The following is a 16,305-nucleotide window of genomic DNA, read 5'->3' as shown; positions in this document are numbered from 1 at the left end:
CTCAAATGGCCTCCTACTCCCTATGTAGGTCATTATATAACAGCTTCTACATACAAACAGTGCATTATACGTCTAAATAGAAGCCATTTACATTCAGCCAAAGCCGCTCAGCACACGGCACTATTTGAGTGCAGAAGCTGTCCATGCAGTACAGCTGGACAATGACATTCTTATCGTTTTGTGATAAATGATGCCACAGTATGCTTTTCGGAGAGAACTGTGGCTATCACTGCTACTTATTTTCATATTTATTTTTTGGGGTTTCCTCATTAGCCGCCATCACAATAGCCGCTATTCTTCCTGGGGTCCAGTAGAAACATCATACATTACAAAATAATGTAATATCAACCAACAAAACAAGTCATTCAAAACAAGAGTAAAAAAAAAACAAAAGAAAAACAACAAACCTGTGAGAAAAACACTCGAAAATGGAAAATAATATATCATTTAAAAATTAAAACATAAAATAACAGAAGAAAGACGACCGAAAACGAAAATCACACGGAAAGTATCTCACAAAGACCTTAGCCGACCGCACTCTGGTGAGTATCTACATCCCTGCCCACCATGAACCTCCCCCCATAGTGTTGTTCCAACTGCCGAGGACCGATTTAACGAACTGATCTTTAAATTTGTTAAAGTGTTTTTTATTCGTTTTTAAAGATTATTTAACCCTCGATTTTAAGCAGTGAGACCGATAAGGGATTCCACTCCTTTACAGCTCTATAAATTACTGTCCCACACATGTAGTTAGTTTTTTATTTATTTATTTATTTATTTATTTAATTATTTTTTTTAATCTACTGCATATTTTATGCTGGTTCTACACAGACACTAATGTAATTCCTGCTGCCTTATTTTGCATTATCAAATGTTTCTTTGCTGCATTTGACCATAGTCTAAATTACACAGTACATTAGTTTTAGTGACCTCTGTGTTAAAAATGCTGCACATCTCCTTATATCTGGAAACAAACCCATTCCTAACTGCATGTTTGATTACAAAGAGGTCCTGTTTAACTGCATTTAGAGCAGCTCTGTGTGCAAAATATGAATACAAATCACTGGATTCTTTAGTTTTTTAATTTTTTTTAACACAGCAGCTGTTTGTCCATTCCAACGGATCAGATGTCAAAAAAAAACATACTGTAAAAACGGCTTCTGTTATTGTGATATTACACTTCTGCGATATCACCCACCTCTACTGTGCAGCACACTATATAAGGAGTAAGGAGTGATCTGACACGCTCTCATGCTAAAACAGAATCACCCTAACGCTGAGCAGGTTTTTGTCCGTACCGTTTTCTCCCTAAGCTCCAACCTGAATGTTAAGAAATTTAGCAGTAGTTGTAAGTTTACTGTAGTACAGTATGGTATAGTATTTCGGTCCTTATTAACAATTTTCCAACATGAATACACACATGAAAATACATTAATAACATGGCATTAAATTAATAGAAAAGAAATGAAAAATAGTATGTGACACTTTTAGATCTAAAACGAAATAACGTGGTGCATATCGTGTATTGCGAAAATGTCTCAAAGTATCATGATAATATTTTGGCCGTATCGCTCCACCCCACAAACACCCAGCTACAGTTTACAGCTCTGAATCTACGCACTTCTCGGGTTTATGAACACTCAGGACATAAAGGTCAAAAATTATGATCATATTAAAATTATTCTGGATGTTAGCTCTCCTGAATGGGAAGAAGAGTTTTTTCTTCATGGGCCCTGAGTAACGCCCTGCACAGCACCAAGACTGAACTGCTCCAGCGTCGCAGACAGAAAAACACCCACGAGAGGAACACACCCTAAACACGCTTACTAATTATTTTAGAATTAAAGTAAACCTGAAATACAGACTGCACTTTTTGATATTCTGCTGTGGACACTGTGAACCTCAACAGCCCCATCCTTAAAACAAATTAAACACCAACCTGAACAGCTCAGACTATTATAAAGCATGTTGCTGCAGTCGGAACAAAACCTCGTATCTCCAAAATGGTAACTTTACAGGAGAAAGAAAAAACATACTTCACTTTTAATGTAAGTCAATGGGGCCAGACTTGTAGGTCATTGTAGGTCATTTCTTTTGGTCCATTCATCATGAGATCTATATACAATGTAAAGGACAACAGGCATTTTCAACTTGTCAAAAACTGAAACACGTCAAAAATGGAGATACGAGGTTTTGTTCCGACAGCAGCGATATTCTAAACTCATTATTACAGCTGCTGGTTTTATTTTTTGTAATTATTTTTAAAAATCATATTTTGTTTTATAGTCCCAAAAAAATAAAAAATACTGTGCATTCGTATCACCAACCCCAACTCAACTATTGCTTTAACTTGTATTTGACTCAAAAACCTATAGAGTCTAATAAATTACTGACTTTAACAAGTGTACTATCTATGCCAGTCAGCTCAGTGACCCATCTGTCCTGCAGTAACACTGCTCTGTCCGGTGTTTACTGGTATCTGACATGCTAATTTAATGCTGTGTACACTGACCAGTATGTTTGCCTGGTGCTGTATTTTACCTGGACAGTCCCACTGAGGTAACAGCGCTATTCACAGAGGAGCTGGTAAGTTTGGGAGCAGCGCAGAGGCATGAAAACAGCAGTGCATTTGGATAAACTTCAAAAAATTAAATTAAGAGAGAATCCATACATTTTTTCAAATTTTCTGCATAACTGAGTGTTTTTCATCTTGTTAGTGTTGGAGGGCCTAGAGGTTAAATAAGCTAATAACCATGTTTTAATGGATATTGGTTGATTAATTATGTCTAGAGTTGATTCTAACTGCATTTGAAACTTCATTAGAAGTTGCTGAACCAGTGGCAGAGCCAGTGGACTGGCTTTTTAAGCTCCTCAGCATGTATATTAAAAATGGAATTCCACTAATTTGTCCAAATGTTCTCCATAACTCAGTGTGTGAGGTGTAAACAGAGAGATTCAGAGTGGTTTGGTGTGAAATGGTTTAGATGTCTTTACAGTGGTGGTGATTGGAACCAGGGGTCGCCATGACTACAACACAAACATAGACATTTTATTTACTATCCAGAACCACCAGTGAACCTACACGAGTCTTCTGAGTTCATATGGAATGTTGATGATGGAAAATAGTGGAAAATCTGAAATAATAAGTTTTCTTTGGGGACTATTTTGCCTCACAGCGCCCTGCATATTATGTATCCCTCCACCATGAATGGAGTTTAAGGCCAAAATCTTCTGAAAACTATCATAAAACAGTGTCTCAGTCATCAGGCAGTGAATTCATAACCATTTCATGTAGGAACTTTCTGTGAGGGAGCTTTTAGAGGTGGACGTCTGGTTCCTATCACCACCACTGTGAACAGTTCTGACTTTTGTTTGCATCTTAACCATCTAATTATGCAGAAACTTTGAAATATCAGTGGGATTCCCCTTTCAGACACAGAGGATGTTTAGCTTAATGACTGACAGTGACTGCCATCACAAGCCAGTCTGCAGACTTTCTGTTAAATCGAGATGAGCTTTAGCTTTGTGAGGCGCCGCTTTCAAGGTTACTCGTACAATGAAAACAAGAGAGGACACACAGCTGAGCTAATGCTGGTGGACCGGCTGACCCCTCTGTGGCATTTGCTTTCATCAAAGCAGGGTCATTCTTTCGCACACTGTCCACAAATCTCTTTAAATGGTGACCAACATAAGTCCAGCTTTCTCTGTGTGTCACTTTCACCAGAGAGAAAACAAACCCTGACGTAAGAAATGATAAAACTTCCATATTGTTGCATGTGCAGCTGCCTGATCCCAGACGTCCCGTCTACAGCAAAAACAGCCTTCACTTTTAATGTAAGTTAATTTAAAGTTTGTAATCCAAGCAATTTTGGAGCATTTCTATTGGTCATCATGAAATTTTCACACAATGTAAAGGGCAGCCGATGTGTTTGAATGATGTAGATAAATTTTGAAAAAGAAAAAAAAAAAAAAATCTACAAAAGTTTAATTTTTTTTGACAGCGACGATATATGATAAACATATGTTTATTATTGTGGCCACATATTGTTAATTCATTGATTTGGTGGCCTGAGAGTCCAGTACACATTTTTAGTGTTTCTGCCAGACACACACACACACACACACACACACACACACACACACACATTTATAGGTTGCAGATTACTAGATTACTAGTTGTTAAAAAAAATGTAATGTAACTTATTACATTTGATTACTCTTGTTTCAGCGCATACTGCCACATGAATGGAGCCGGTCTAGAAGGCAAACAATGCAAAAGGAACCAAATGAAATATTATATGGTCATTGATTTTGTGTCCAAGTTCATTATTTTCCCCAAAAGTAATTTAATTAATATGACATATTTTAAATTATTCAACAAAACCTCTTTTATGCGAAACAATTTTCAGTGCATCCATGTAAAACTCATTTTAGTTTCTTTTTGCCTCCAAAAGTCTAAAAATATCAGATGGCACAGCCGTCCAACCATATATGCTGATTAAGTAAATTATCAAAAAAAGGTTATTTAGTTGTTAAATTACAAATAAAACAGGCTGCCATATTTTTATGCTTGAAAACTTTAAATATAAACAATGCAGCAAAATAAGGCAAATTTAAAAGGTGCTAAACTTACTGAAAAACGTTTGTCAGCAAGTTCTTACTTCGTCAAATGTCAGGTGGCACAACCAAAATAAAAGTTCTTTGTTTTTGTCCTGCTTTTATGGAAGATGGTCAGGATACTGCATCATAAAGAAGACCCCAAGTGACCTTCACAGATTTAGTAAAAGTGTGATGTTTGAGTCGAGGTTAGAACGGTTCAGTTTACCATGTCAGGTGTTCTGACCTCAGGAGAACCACGAAAATGTAGTTCAAACTGAAGTTGAAAGTCAAAGGTTTCTGCAGTCGTCGTCCAAGTAGATGCCTGTTTAATTTGAAATTAGTCTGAAAAGTCAGGCGGCGCAACCAGACCAGCACAGTTTAATAACTGAATCAGGCAATTAAAGCTTTAACACTCACGATATTTAAGACAGAAAATGCACAGAGATATTAATGTGAATATGTATGCAGATATAAAAATGTACCTCATGTCCTTTTTAATAAGATTTTAAAAAAATTGTCATTTTTGAAAACCTTATATATGATTAACCCATAATCTACATATAAGCTTTAAAGGCTTTTTCCCCCAAAAAGAACATATTCGGATGTAATCTCTACTTTAATCACTAACAATCTGATTAGTAACTGTACTATCACATTTTTATATATTTCCTAATTTTAGTTCCTTTTTGGGGTGGATGTCAGTGAACAGCGTTGGCCGATTTCGGGGTTAAGGGGGGGGGGTGGAAACCGGAGCTTGAATAATATATTAGAGGAAGCACTGGTTTTATGTCTGTCTGCTCCAGTGTATTTGAGCAAAGGCCTCAATTTTCTGCTGCCTGTAATGAGGCGTGATGTAAAGGCCAGAGCAAATCTCACCCTCAGCTCACAGATGCATGTTCAGCTACGTCGCCTGACCAGGAAGAGAAGGAAGTGGTGGTCAGCGCGACAAAGAGGATGTGTGTTGTCTTTAATAATCAGTCACATGGCCCTGGAGAGCAGCGACAGATAACGGCAGTGGAAATCAGAGGCAGCACATGCTGTAGATGATAGAGGAAGGAACGTGGGGGCGATAGAACGGCCCTGAATAGCTCCGAAATCTGACAACAACAGTGAGTTCGCAGGGATGGAGTCGCAGTGCTGCAACACTGCTTCCTCTTTACATGCATACAGCTGGACTTTGCCCTGATAAAGGCTGCCTGATGAGGAAGGTGCGCCCTTCTGTGTACATGGACACACGAACGCATAATCAGAACCCTCTTATGAAGGCCCCATTCCATTTCTTATTTTTACCCCTACCCCTTGTTTTCGAGTGTTGCCCCTTGGAACTGAGTTACAGGGTAGAGATTGAAATCTACCCTCTGAAATGGGACCCTCAAATAAAAAGAGCAGCACTTCATTAACAGCTACCAGCGCTGCTCTGCTATTCACCAGCTTCTTATTTGAAGTTCCACCTTAAACGGCAGCAGTTCTGACGACCAAGGCGCCAAAATGTAACTGCTGCACCATTTAAGGTGGAACGGGAAATTCAGCTAGCTACCGAGACATCAGCACACTACTAGAGATTTATTATGCTTGTTATGAAGAAAAGGACCATAACACCCTGAAAAGACATTAAACTAAGATAATACGATGGATCTCATAATTTTTAACAGAGAAAATTCCCACGTGTGTTTCTTTGGTCGCTTGCACAGCCATTTTATTAACTCCCTGTTTGGAGTCTCTGAAAAACCTCCGTTTGGAGGGTCATGTAGCTCTAACACTTCACCCTACCCCTCTATCTCAACAAGAATCGGGACACCCCACCCCTAGACCTGAACGCGCAAAATGAAGGGTTAAGAGCCAAGTGGTAGGGGCGAAAGGTGAAATGGGATCGAGCCGAAGTTTGCTTCTTAAGTTTCCGCCCTGAAGCTATGAGGCCAGTGTAGATAACAAGCAATGGAAGCTTGGAAGTTTGTGTATTATTTCTGCATAACTGAGATGTAAACAGAGTGATTCAGAGTGGTTTGGAGTGAAATGGTTGATTGCAGAGACTCTCTACGGCGGTGGTGATAAGAACCAGGGGTAGGAACCGGAACTAATTAGCATTACAGAGTGATACAACCTTTATATCGGTAGGATTACAGAAGATATGAAGTTTTCAAATAACATTACAAAGCAACCTGCAACACCCCAGCAGAGATGTGCACCATCACAAAATATTACTGTCTATTTACTGTCATGTAATCAAAAATTGTGTGATTAAAAAAAAGTTTTTTTTTTGCTTGTTTATTTTATGCAACTACTAAAAGTCCAAGCTGAAAGTGGTCAGACTGGCTGATTAGCCATCTTCCTTCTTAGCTATGTTTAGCTCGTAGCTAACACTGGGCTGTCGTGTCAAAATGACACATTACACTCACACAGACATCTAAAGGAACACAAAAACAAAACACTTTCAGTGAAAATATACACAAAACACACTCTTCCTGCTACCATACATATTAAAACTAGAAGTAGCTACACAGCTAACAAGTAAACAGCTTACCATGTCAGGGTCACTACATGTGTGTAGAGAGCATCACCAACGTTCTGATTAGTAACTGTAGTGTCACTTTACTTCATAATTCATGTGCTATTTCCTAATTTTAGTTCCCTCTGGGGTGGACGTCAGTCAGCAAGTTATACTGGCATCTACTTAGACACCCGTAGAAACTTTTGATCTTGGGATTTGGCTTTATATTTTATACATTTATAATTTTTTTCAAATAAATAAACATATTTTTAATAAAAACACACTTTCAAAGTCATGGCCATGTCAGGACACCACAGGTAACATGTTAAGGCAACACATTAGAAGTTAGAACTGACACTGAATGAATTACTGAATGACCTTTATTTGCCCAAACAACACATCCAGTTCACATTTTACTTGCTGCATGTGTGAAATGTGAATGTATGACAGTAAAATCTAACACCTGAGGAAAAACTACTGTCAGCTTAACCACTGTGATCATCTGAAATGACTGTGATGGTGAATAAGTAATAACTGTGTCATTCTTGGCTGCTTGCATAAAAATATTATTAATCTCACTGAGATAGTTTTACAATTATTTGGTAACCAGAATGTGCTCTCTCATAGCGGCGGGCGATATGGCAAAAAAATCATATCACGATACTTAGCATTGACACGTTCACCTGGACCAGGGGTGTCAAACTCCAGAGAAAAGACCTGATATTAATAGAAAATTAAAATACTTCTGCAGGCTGGATGGGATTGTGCTGCAGGCCTGATCTGGGCCTTGTGTTTGACGCACGGGGATTCAAACAGTCGAGATTCGAAGTAACTGCGTACAAAACGTTTTGTTGCTCCTTGTAAATCATAAACCCTAAACTATAAAAACGACGGAAATCAGCAGAGAAATGTAAACATCATAGTGCTTTTTATCCAGAGAAACGCAGCTCCCGTTTGCTTTACAGGCCAGTCTTGTTCAGACTGGTGGACATGCTGACACATCACAGCAACGGACCAAAGCGACGTCTATGTATATATATACTACACGATTTGTATCACAATATTCTGACACAGACACGTCGCACTAGTGTTACCACCTTTAAAAACTGCCATCAAAAGCTATGAATATGATTCTTATTAAAAAACTTCACACTCAGCTGCACTAAATCCAATTAACAGGACTGATTATGCTCTTTTATAATGAAACGTTAGTGTTCTTAAAGTACTGATGAGATCTATGATACGCTCAGAGAAGCATACTGATTATCGCAATATTGAAATTTATCACAGTAACAATGAAATATTGCCATATTACCCACCTCTACTCTCCCCTACAACACATGCACACAATAATCCATATATTATACCAACACAATTATCACCAGAGATTAGAAAACTAACAGGACTAAGTGGAAACTTGTAAACATTTGGATTAAGTGAGTTCACTGTATTGTTTTCTCGGGTTCTGTGCCACAGTGAGAGCGTTTACTGCAGGAGAGCATGGAGCGTGTTTTCGTCTTCACTCTCTCTCCAGATCAGCCAGGCTGAAGGTAATGACCTGCATTATTTATACTCAGCACAGAGCACTGGGTTCTCTCTCTCTCTCTCTCTGCCTCATGAAGACATTAAAGGAAAACCCTCTGACTGCCTGCTGGTTCAGATGGTGCTAAGCCTGTATATGTAAAGCCAACACAAACCCACGTAGAGGCCCAACACTGAGCTTAAAGGGCCCATATCCTACACTTTTCATGCATTTTATTCCACTTTTAACGTTTGTGCAATTTTATGTAGAAAGAGTCACATTTTATTTCTACAACCATTTTCCAGCCTCTCTTTATCCCCTAGAATAAAACAGGCTGTGCTTGTTACTGTACCTTTAAGACTAATATATGTGAATGAGCTTCGTTCTGATTGGCTGTCCGGGCTACAACACTCCTTATAACTTCAGTTTGAGTGGGCGGGGCTGAATAGGTGATGTGAATCTGTTGACTTTCACAAAACACAAAAACAGTTCATTTAAAACCAGCTGTTTTTTTTTGTAGATTTTTCCCCCCACAATCTGAAAAAAAGATGGTTCTTCAAGTGTTCTTCGGTAAAAAAGGGGTTCTATATGGAACTATGAACATTCTAAGAACGCTTTGCATGATTAAATGGTTCTCTGCATGGTGAAATTGTTCTTTAGACTGATGGAGAATGTGCTGTATATGGTTCTATATGACACCAAAAAGGGTTAAAATATCAAGCTTGTAAGAACAGAGGAACCCTTTTTGGTGCTATATAGAATACTTTTCAAAATGGTTCTACAGCATGTTCACCATCAAGCTGAAGAACACTTTCACGATGCAAAGAACCCTTTAAGCATGTAAAGGGTTCACTGAGTGATCATGGTTGTGTATACATATATATATATATATATATATATATATATATATATATATATATATATATATATACACACACATGCCGATCAGGCATAACATTATGACCACCTCCTTGTTTCTACACTCATTGTCCATTTTATCAGCTCCACTTACTATATAGGTGCACTTTGTAGTTCTACAGTTACAGACTGTAGTCCATCTGTTTCTCTGATACTTTGTTAGCCCCCTTTTACCCTGTTCTTCAGTGGTCAGGACCCTCATGGACCCTCACAGAGCAGGTACTATTTGGGCGGTGGGTCATTCTCAGCACTGCAGTAACACTGACGTGGTGGTGGTGTGTTAGTGTGTGTTGTGCTGGTCTGAGAGGATCAGACACAGCAGTGCTGCTGGAGTTTTTAAACACCTCAGTGTCACTGCTGGACTGAGAATAGTCCACCAAACAAAAAGATCCAGCCAACAGCGTCCTGTGGGCAGCGTCCGGTGACCACTGATGAAGGACTAGAGGATGACCAGCACAGACTGTGCAGCAGCAGATGAGCTATCGTCTCTGACTTTACATCCACAAGGTGGACCGACAAGGTAGGAGTGTCTAATAGAGTGGACAGTGAGTGGACACAGTGTTTAAAAACCCCAGCAGCACTGCTGTGTCTGATCCACTCATACCAGCGCAACACACACTAACACATCACCACCACGTCAGTGTTACTGCAGTGCTGAGAATTATCCACCATCCAAATAGTACCTGCTCTGTGGGGGTCCATGGGGGTCCTGACCACTGAAGAACAGGGTAAAAGGGGGTTAACAAACTACAAAGTGCACCTATGTAGTAATACATTTTATAAAATGCTATGTCTGATATATATACACATACACACATAATTTGGGAAGTTTCTGAAAATTAATAAGTTATACATACATTAATGACCTTTAAGGTGCATAAAGGTCAGTTGAGGTAAAATTCTAAGCCTCTGCCCATGTTTACAATGACAGCAGCGCGCAAGTCCCAAAAAAACAGGCCGTGAGAAGCCTGCATACTTTCAGGTCAGCATTATTCTACAGGTCAGCTGCCATGAGAACCTGGTAATTAACAGGACTGCACACTGATATCGGAATAATATCCGCATTAGGGTTGGACAGTATCCGCTTTTTATATCTTTAGACAGCCTCCAAATATTACAGCGGTATACAGTGTTACCTTGAGGACGTTGCTAGTCCGTTTTCATTGCCAACTTTTCCTACATTAGTTCAAAAACCCAAAGACAGTCAAATAAAAAGATAAGTTCAGTTCGTTTACACGGTGCACGATTATTAATCCATCACTCATCTGTCTAAATGTTTCTCTAACAACAATCGCTGGGCGATTTGTTTCTTTTATTACTAATAAGTAAGGAAATATACAGATCATTACGAAACGATTTTAGCACCTTAATTTCTGTTCTGTTTCTTTTTTTATTTTATTTCACCTCATTTAACCAGAGTAAATCACACTGAGATTAAAAATCTCTTTTACAAGTGAGCCCTGGCCAAGAGGGCAGCACACAAAACAATCAACAAAGAAACACCACCACAACCAACAGAATCACATCAGAGAAATTAAAAACAAGAACAAACAGAATGATACACTTAACAAATCACTCTCAGAAATAAACGGCTCCACTTTCAAATGTTTTTGCAGATCATTCCACGTAGATGGAGCGCTGTAACTAAAAGCTGCCTCGCCATATTCAGAGCGTACCATGGGAACGTCCAGCCGAATATCACTATTAGAACGTAAACTCTACCAAAACATATTAGTTGATATGATTGCAGACAAATATGAAAGAAGACAAAAATTATCCAATTTGTCTTCGCACTGAAAGTGAATGCTAACTAACCATTTCATCAAGTTCACTGCTGTGTCTGATCTACTCAGACCAGCGCAACACGCACTAACACACCACCACCACGTCAGTGTTACTACAGTGCTGAGAATGATCCACCACCCAAATAGTATCTGCTCTGTGGGGGTCCATGGGGGTCCTGACCACTGAAGAACAGGGTAACAAAGTATGCAGAGAAACAGGTGGACTACAGTCTGTAACTGTAGAACTACAAAGTGCACCTATATAGTAAGTGGAGCTGATAAAATGGACAATGAGTGCAGAAACAAGTAGGGGGTCATAATGTTACGCCTGATCGGTATAAACGTGCACAACTGTACATATCATAGCCTTTATTTCAACTTATATTACTGTTACAAAAGTGTACATCTGTGTATGTTTTTAATTTTTTATATATATATATATATATATTTTAGGTATTTAAGTTCTACAAGGGGGCTGCGCTCCTAAGATTTTCACTCACCTTCACATCTGTGTAAATGTGACAATAAATAAGATTTGATTTGAAGCTCATGGCTTTAACATGTATATGCGCCGCTAACTGTGTGACACTCGGTTGTACAGTTTGGGTTTAACAGTCTCTATAATGTGTTTTCTGGATGGCAGATCATATCTGGGCTCTAAGAGCTCCAACAGGCCGCAAAATCCGAAATTGTCCAGACTCAAGTCGCCACAGGTTCATGGTAAGATGAGGATTGGAATCTGGGTCGCGACTCTCCGATACACCGATACATGTGCTGCATAACGACATACCGACATACCGATCTCAACTAATTTATATGCTAATTTATATGTTTACCTATCAACATCGGAAGATTTGCACATGATGCACTATATTGCCAAAAGTATTCGTTTTGAGTTTGAGTAACATCCCATTCTTAATCCATAGGGTTTAATATGATGTCGGCCCACCCTTTGCAGCTATAACAGCTTCAACTGTTCTGGGAAGGCTTTCCACAAGGTTTAGGAGTGTTTATGGGAATTTCTGACCATTCTTCTAGAAGCGCGTTTGTGAGGTCAGACACTGATGTTGGGCGAGAAGGCCTGGCTCTCAGTCTCCACTCTGATTCATCCCAAAGGTGTTCTATCGGGTTGAGGTCAGGACTCTGTGCAGGCCAGTGAAGTTCTTCCACACCAAACTCGCTCATCCATGTCATTATGGACCTTGCTTTGTGCACTGGTGCGCAGTCATGTTGGAACAGGAAGGGGCCAAACTCCCCAAACTGTTCCCACAAAGTTGGGAGCATGAAATTGTCCAAAATCTCTTGGTCTGCTGAAGCATTAAGAGTTCCTATCACTGTAACTAAGGGGCCGAGCCCAACTCCTGAAAAACAACCCCACACCATAATCCCCCCTCCACCAAACTTTACACTTGGCACAATGCAGTCAGACAAGTACCGTTCTCCTGGCAACCGCCAAGCCCAGACACGTCCATCGGACTGCCAGACGGAGAAGCGTGATTGGTCACTCCAGAGAACTGGTCTCCACTGCTCTAGAGTCCAGTGGCGGCGCTTTACACCACTGCATTCGGCGCTTTGCATTGCGCTTGGTGATGTAAGGCTTGGATGCAGCTGCTCGGCCATGGAAACCCATTCCACGAAGCTCTCTATGCTGCTCTTCAGCTAATCTGAAGGCCACATGAAGTTTGGAGGTCTGTAGCGATTGACTCTGCAGAAAGTTGGTGACCTCTGCGCACTATGCGCCTCAGCATCCGCTGACCCCACTCTGACATTTTACGTAGCCGACCACTTCGTGGCTGAGTTGCTGTCGTTCCCAATCGCTTCCACTTTGTTATAATCCCACTGACAGTTGACTGTGGAATATTTAGTAGTGAGGAAATTTCACGATTGGACTTGCTGCACAGGTGGCGTCCTATCACAATACCACGCTGGAGTTCACTGAGCTCCTGAGAGCGACCCATTCTTTCACTAATGTCTGTAGAAGCAGTCTGCAGGCCTAGGTGCTTGGTTTTATACACCTGTGGCCATGGAAGTGATTGGAACACCCGAATTCAATGATTTGGATGGGTGAGTGAATACTTTTGGCAATATAGTGTAAATAATAAATATCATAATTAGTCCACGATTCCCATATCAGTGCATCCCTATTAATGAACGATACACCTACACCAGTGATTTTAGACGTCTAGTGGGACAAAACGGACACGGGAGCAGCAAACGGTTGGTAGCACCTAATTACTTGTTTGAATTATTTGTTATAAAAATGCAGATGGACAAACCATGTGAGCCCTCACAACATCTCCACCTCTCCCTGAACCCCAGCTTCTGCCTTTAACCGGCCTCTTCTTCCCTTCACTTCATCCTCCTTTCCGTTCACCAGCTCTCTCTCTTTCCCTGTCTCAGCTCCCAGCACTTCTTCAGCATTTTCCTCTCACTGTCCCTCTTTATTTTTTGGAGAAGAAACCTGAGAATGTTTCCCTTTCTCTTCTTTTGATGTAAGCAAAGATAAACCAACTCTAGTTTTCCATTTCAACAAAAAACAGAGATATGAATCAGATATTCCCTGCAAGACAAAATGGAATGCTTGTTTCCCCTTGTTTGCAGTGCTCATCATCCGCCTATGCGGTGAATTTACAGGAATGAAATGCGTCAACTGGCTGCGAAAATCTTGCCAGAAGGACACCAACTGTTTGTTTATGAGTGACCGACTGACACATTTGAACCATAGAAATTCAAATGCATCAATTTTCTTTCAGCGCAAAATGGAAATCAGCCAAAGAAAGGCATTTATTCATGATGTAAACACCATGTGAGAAGAACAGCAGATCTGTGGGGGCCTGAAGGCCAAAGTGTCCTTAAAACAACAACTACTAAAGAACTCAGGGTACTTTCAGAAACCTTTAACACAACACCACCCCCTTAAAATGAGCAGTATGTCATATGTGGGTAACTTAAAGGGGAATTCTACTTTATTTCCGCATAATTAAAAGGTTAAGATGTCATTCAGAGTGGTTTGGTGTAAAACTCAGAATAGTTCACAGTGGTGGTGATAGGAACCAGACGTCCACCTCTAAAAGCTCCCTCACAGAAAGTTCCTACATGAGATGGTTATGAATTCACTGCCTGATGACTGAGACACTGTTTTATGATAGTTTAGAGAACTTAAACTCCATTCATGGTGGAGGGATACATAATATGCAGGGCGCTGTGAGGCAAAATAGTCCCCAAAGAAAACTTATTATTGCAGATTTTCCACTATTTTCCATCAACAACATTCCATATAAACTCAGAAGACTCGTGTAGGTTCACTGCTGGTTCTGGATAGTAAATAAAATGTCTATATCTGTGTTGTAGTCATGGCGACCCCTGGTTCCTATCACCACCACTGTAAAGACATCTGAACCATTTCACACCAAACCTCTCTGAATCGCTCTGTTTACAGCTCACACACTGAATTACAAAGATTTGGACAAATTGGTGTAATTAATTTTAATATACATGCCGAGGAGCTTAAAAAAGCCAGTCCTGGCTCTGGCACTGGTCCAGCAACTTCTAATGTAGTTTCAAATGCAGTTAGAATGAGCTCTAGACATAATTAATCAATCAGTATCCATTAACCATTAAAGCATGTCCATTAGCGTATGTAACCTTTAGGCCCTCCAACACTAACAAGATGAAAAACACTGAAACTGCATTCATCCATAATACAATACAGGAGATTCGCAGTGTTAAGCTGAAATATGTATTTACTCAGATATACACTGACTTAAACTGGGAAGCAGCTCACAGAGTAAATATGAACTGCCAGATTTCCATCCTCTGATGGTCATACTGGGAATTCCTCTCTCCCTCCACAGGCTACACGCTCCCCCCATCTTCAGGGGAGGATGAGGACGTGGAAGAGCAGAAGAGCTAAAGAAGATGAGCTGAAAGAGGAGTTTAGAGTTGAGAGAGTTGAGGCTGGAGAGACTGAGCGGTCAGTCGGGGCGGTCAGGGCGGGCTGCCTCTCTCTCCTCATCCATCCGCGCACACCGAAAAGCCTGAAAAACAGCCGCTTTACCTCGCTCGATCTCCGCCACCAGGTACTCCACGAACCCCGCGGCGCTGTGCTCCCCCACCACCACCAGTAGGGAGTACTTGTGGCCGCTGAAGCCGGGGTGGGCTCGCTTTCCGCCCTCCATTCTCTCCGCTCCGTCGAGCTGCTGAGTCGCCATGTTGCAAAGTTTTAGTCCAACGAGGCGAGCCCGTCACGCCCACTCAGGGGCGGGGCCGCGGTGATTGACGTTCGCTCTGGCCAATCAGTCAGTTTCCTAAGACGCGGCTCCGGCGTTTCTTCAAACTTTAAAAGTTTTTAGAGATGAAAATATGTAAAGAAATAAAAATGTATTTTACTGACTCCGTTTCTGTCACAATACATCCAACAATTCACTCAGTATCTCAAAATACACTGAAATACTGACTTAGTATCCCAAAATACACTGAAATACTGACTTAGTATCCCAAAATATACTAAAATACTGACTTAGTATGTTAAAATATACTGAAATATTGACTTAGTATCCCAAAATACACTGAAATACTGACTTAGTATCCCAAAATATACTGAAATATTGACTTAGTATCCCAAAATACACTGAAATATTGACTTAGTATCCCAAAATATACTGAAATATTGACTTAGTATCTCAAAATACACTGAAATACTGACTTAGTATCCCAAAATACACTGAAATACTGACTTACTATCCCAAAATATACTGAAATACTGACTTAGCATGTTAAAATATACTGAAATATTGACTTAGTATCCCAAAATACACTGAAATACTGACTTAGTATCCCAAAATATACTAAAATACTGACTTAGTATGTTAAAATATACTGAAATATTGACTTAGTATCCCAAAATATACTAAAATACTGACTTAGTATGTTAAAATATACTGAAATATTGACTTAGTATCCCAAAATACACTGAAATACTGACTTAGTATCCC

At 40.0% G+C, this 16,305-nt stretch overlaps 1 protein-coding gene across 1 annotated transcript in view; it reads right to left on the bottom strand.

Annotated features, from left to right (window-relative positions):
- Positions 1–15,516, bottom strand: part of map1sa (microtubule-associated protein 1Sa) — a 53,303-nt gene extending 37,787 nt beyond the window's left edge. The window contains exon 1 of the mRNA XM_036586577.1: positions 15,369–15,516. Coding sequence (XP_036442470.1) covers positions 15,369–15,489 — 121 coding nt within the window. The 5' untranslated portion in view covers positions 15,490–15,516. The remainder of the gene's footprint in view (positions 1–15,368) is intronic.
- Positions 15,517–16,305: the final 789 nt, after the last annotated feature.

The sequence above is a fragment of the Colossoma macropomum genome, unplaced genomic scaffold (genome assembly GCF_904425465.1).
Source record: "Colossoma macropomum unplaced genomic scaffold, Colossoma_macropomum, whole genome shotgun sequence".
In the NCBI taxonomy this organism is placed as follows: Eukaryota; Metazoa; Chordata; class Actinopteri; order Characiformes; family Serrasalmidae; genus Colossoma; species Colossoma macropomum.
This window is presented reverse-complemented; position numbering and strand designations above follow the sequence as displayed.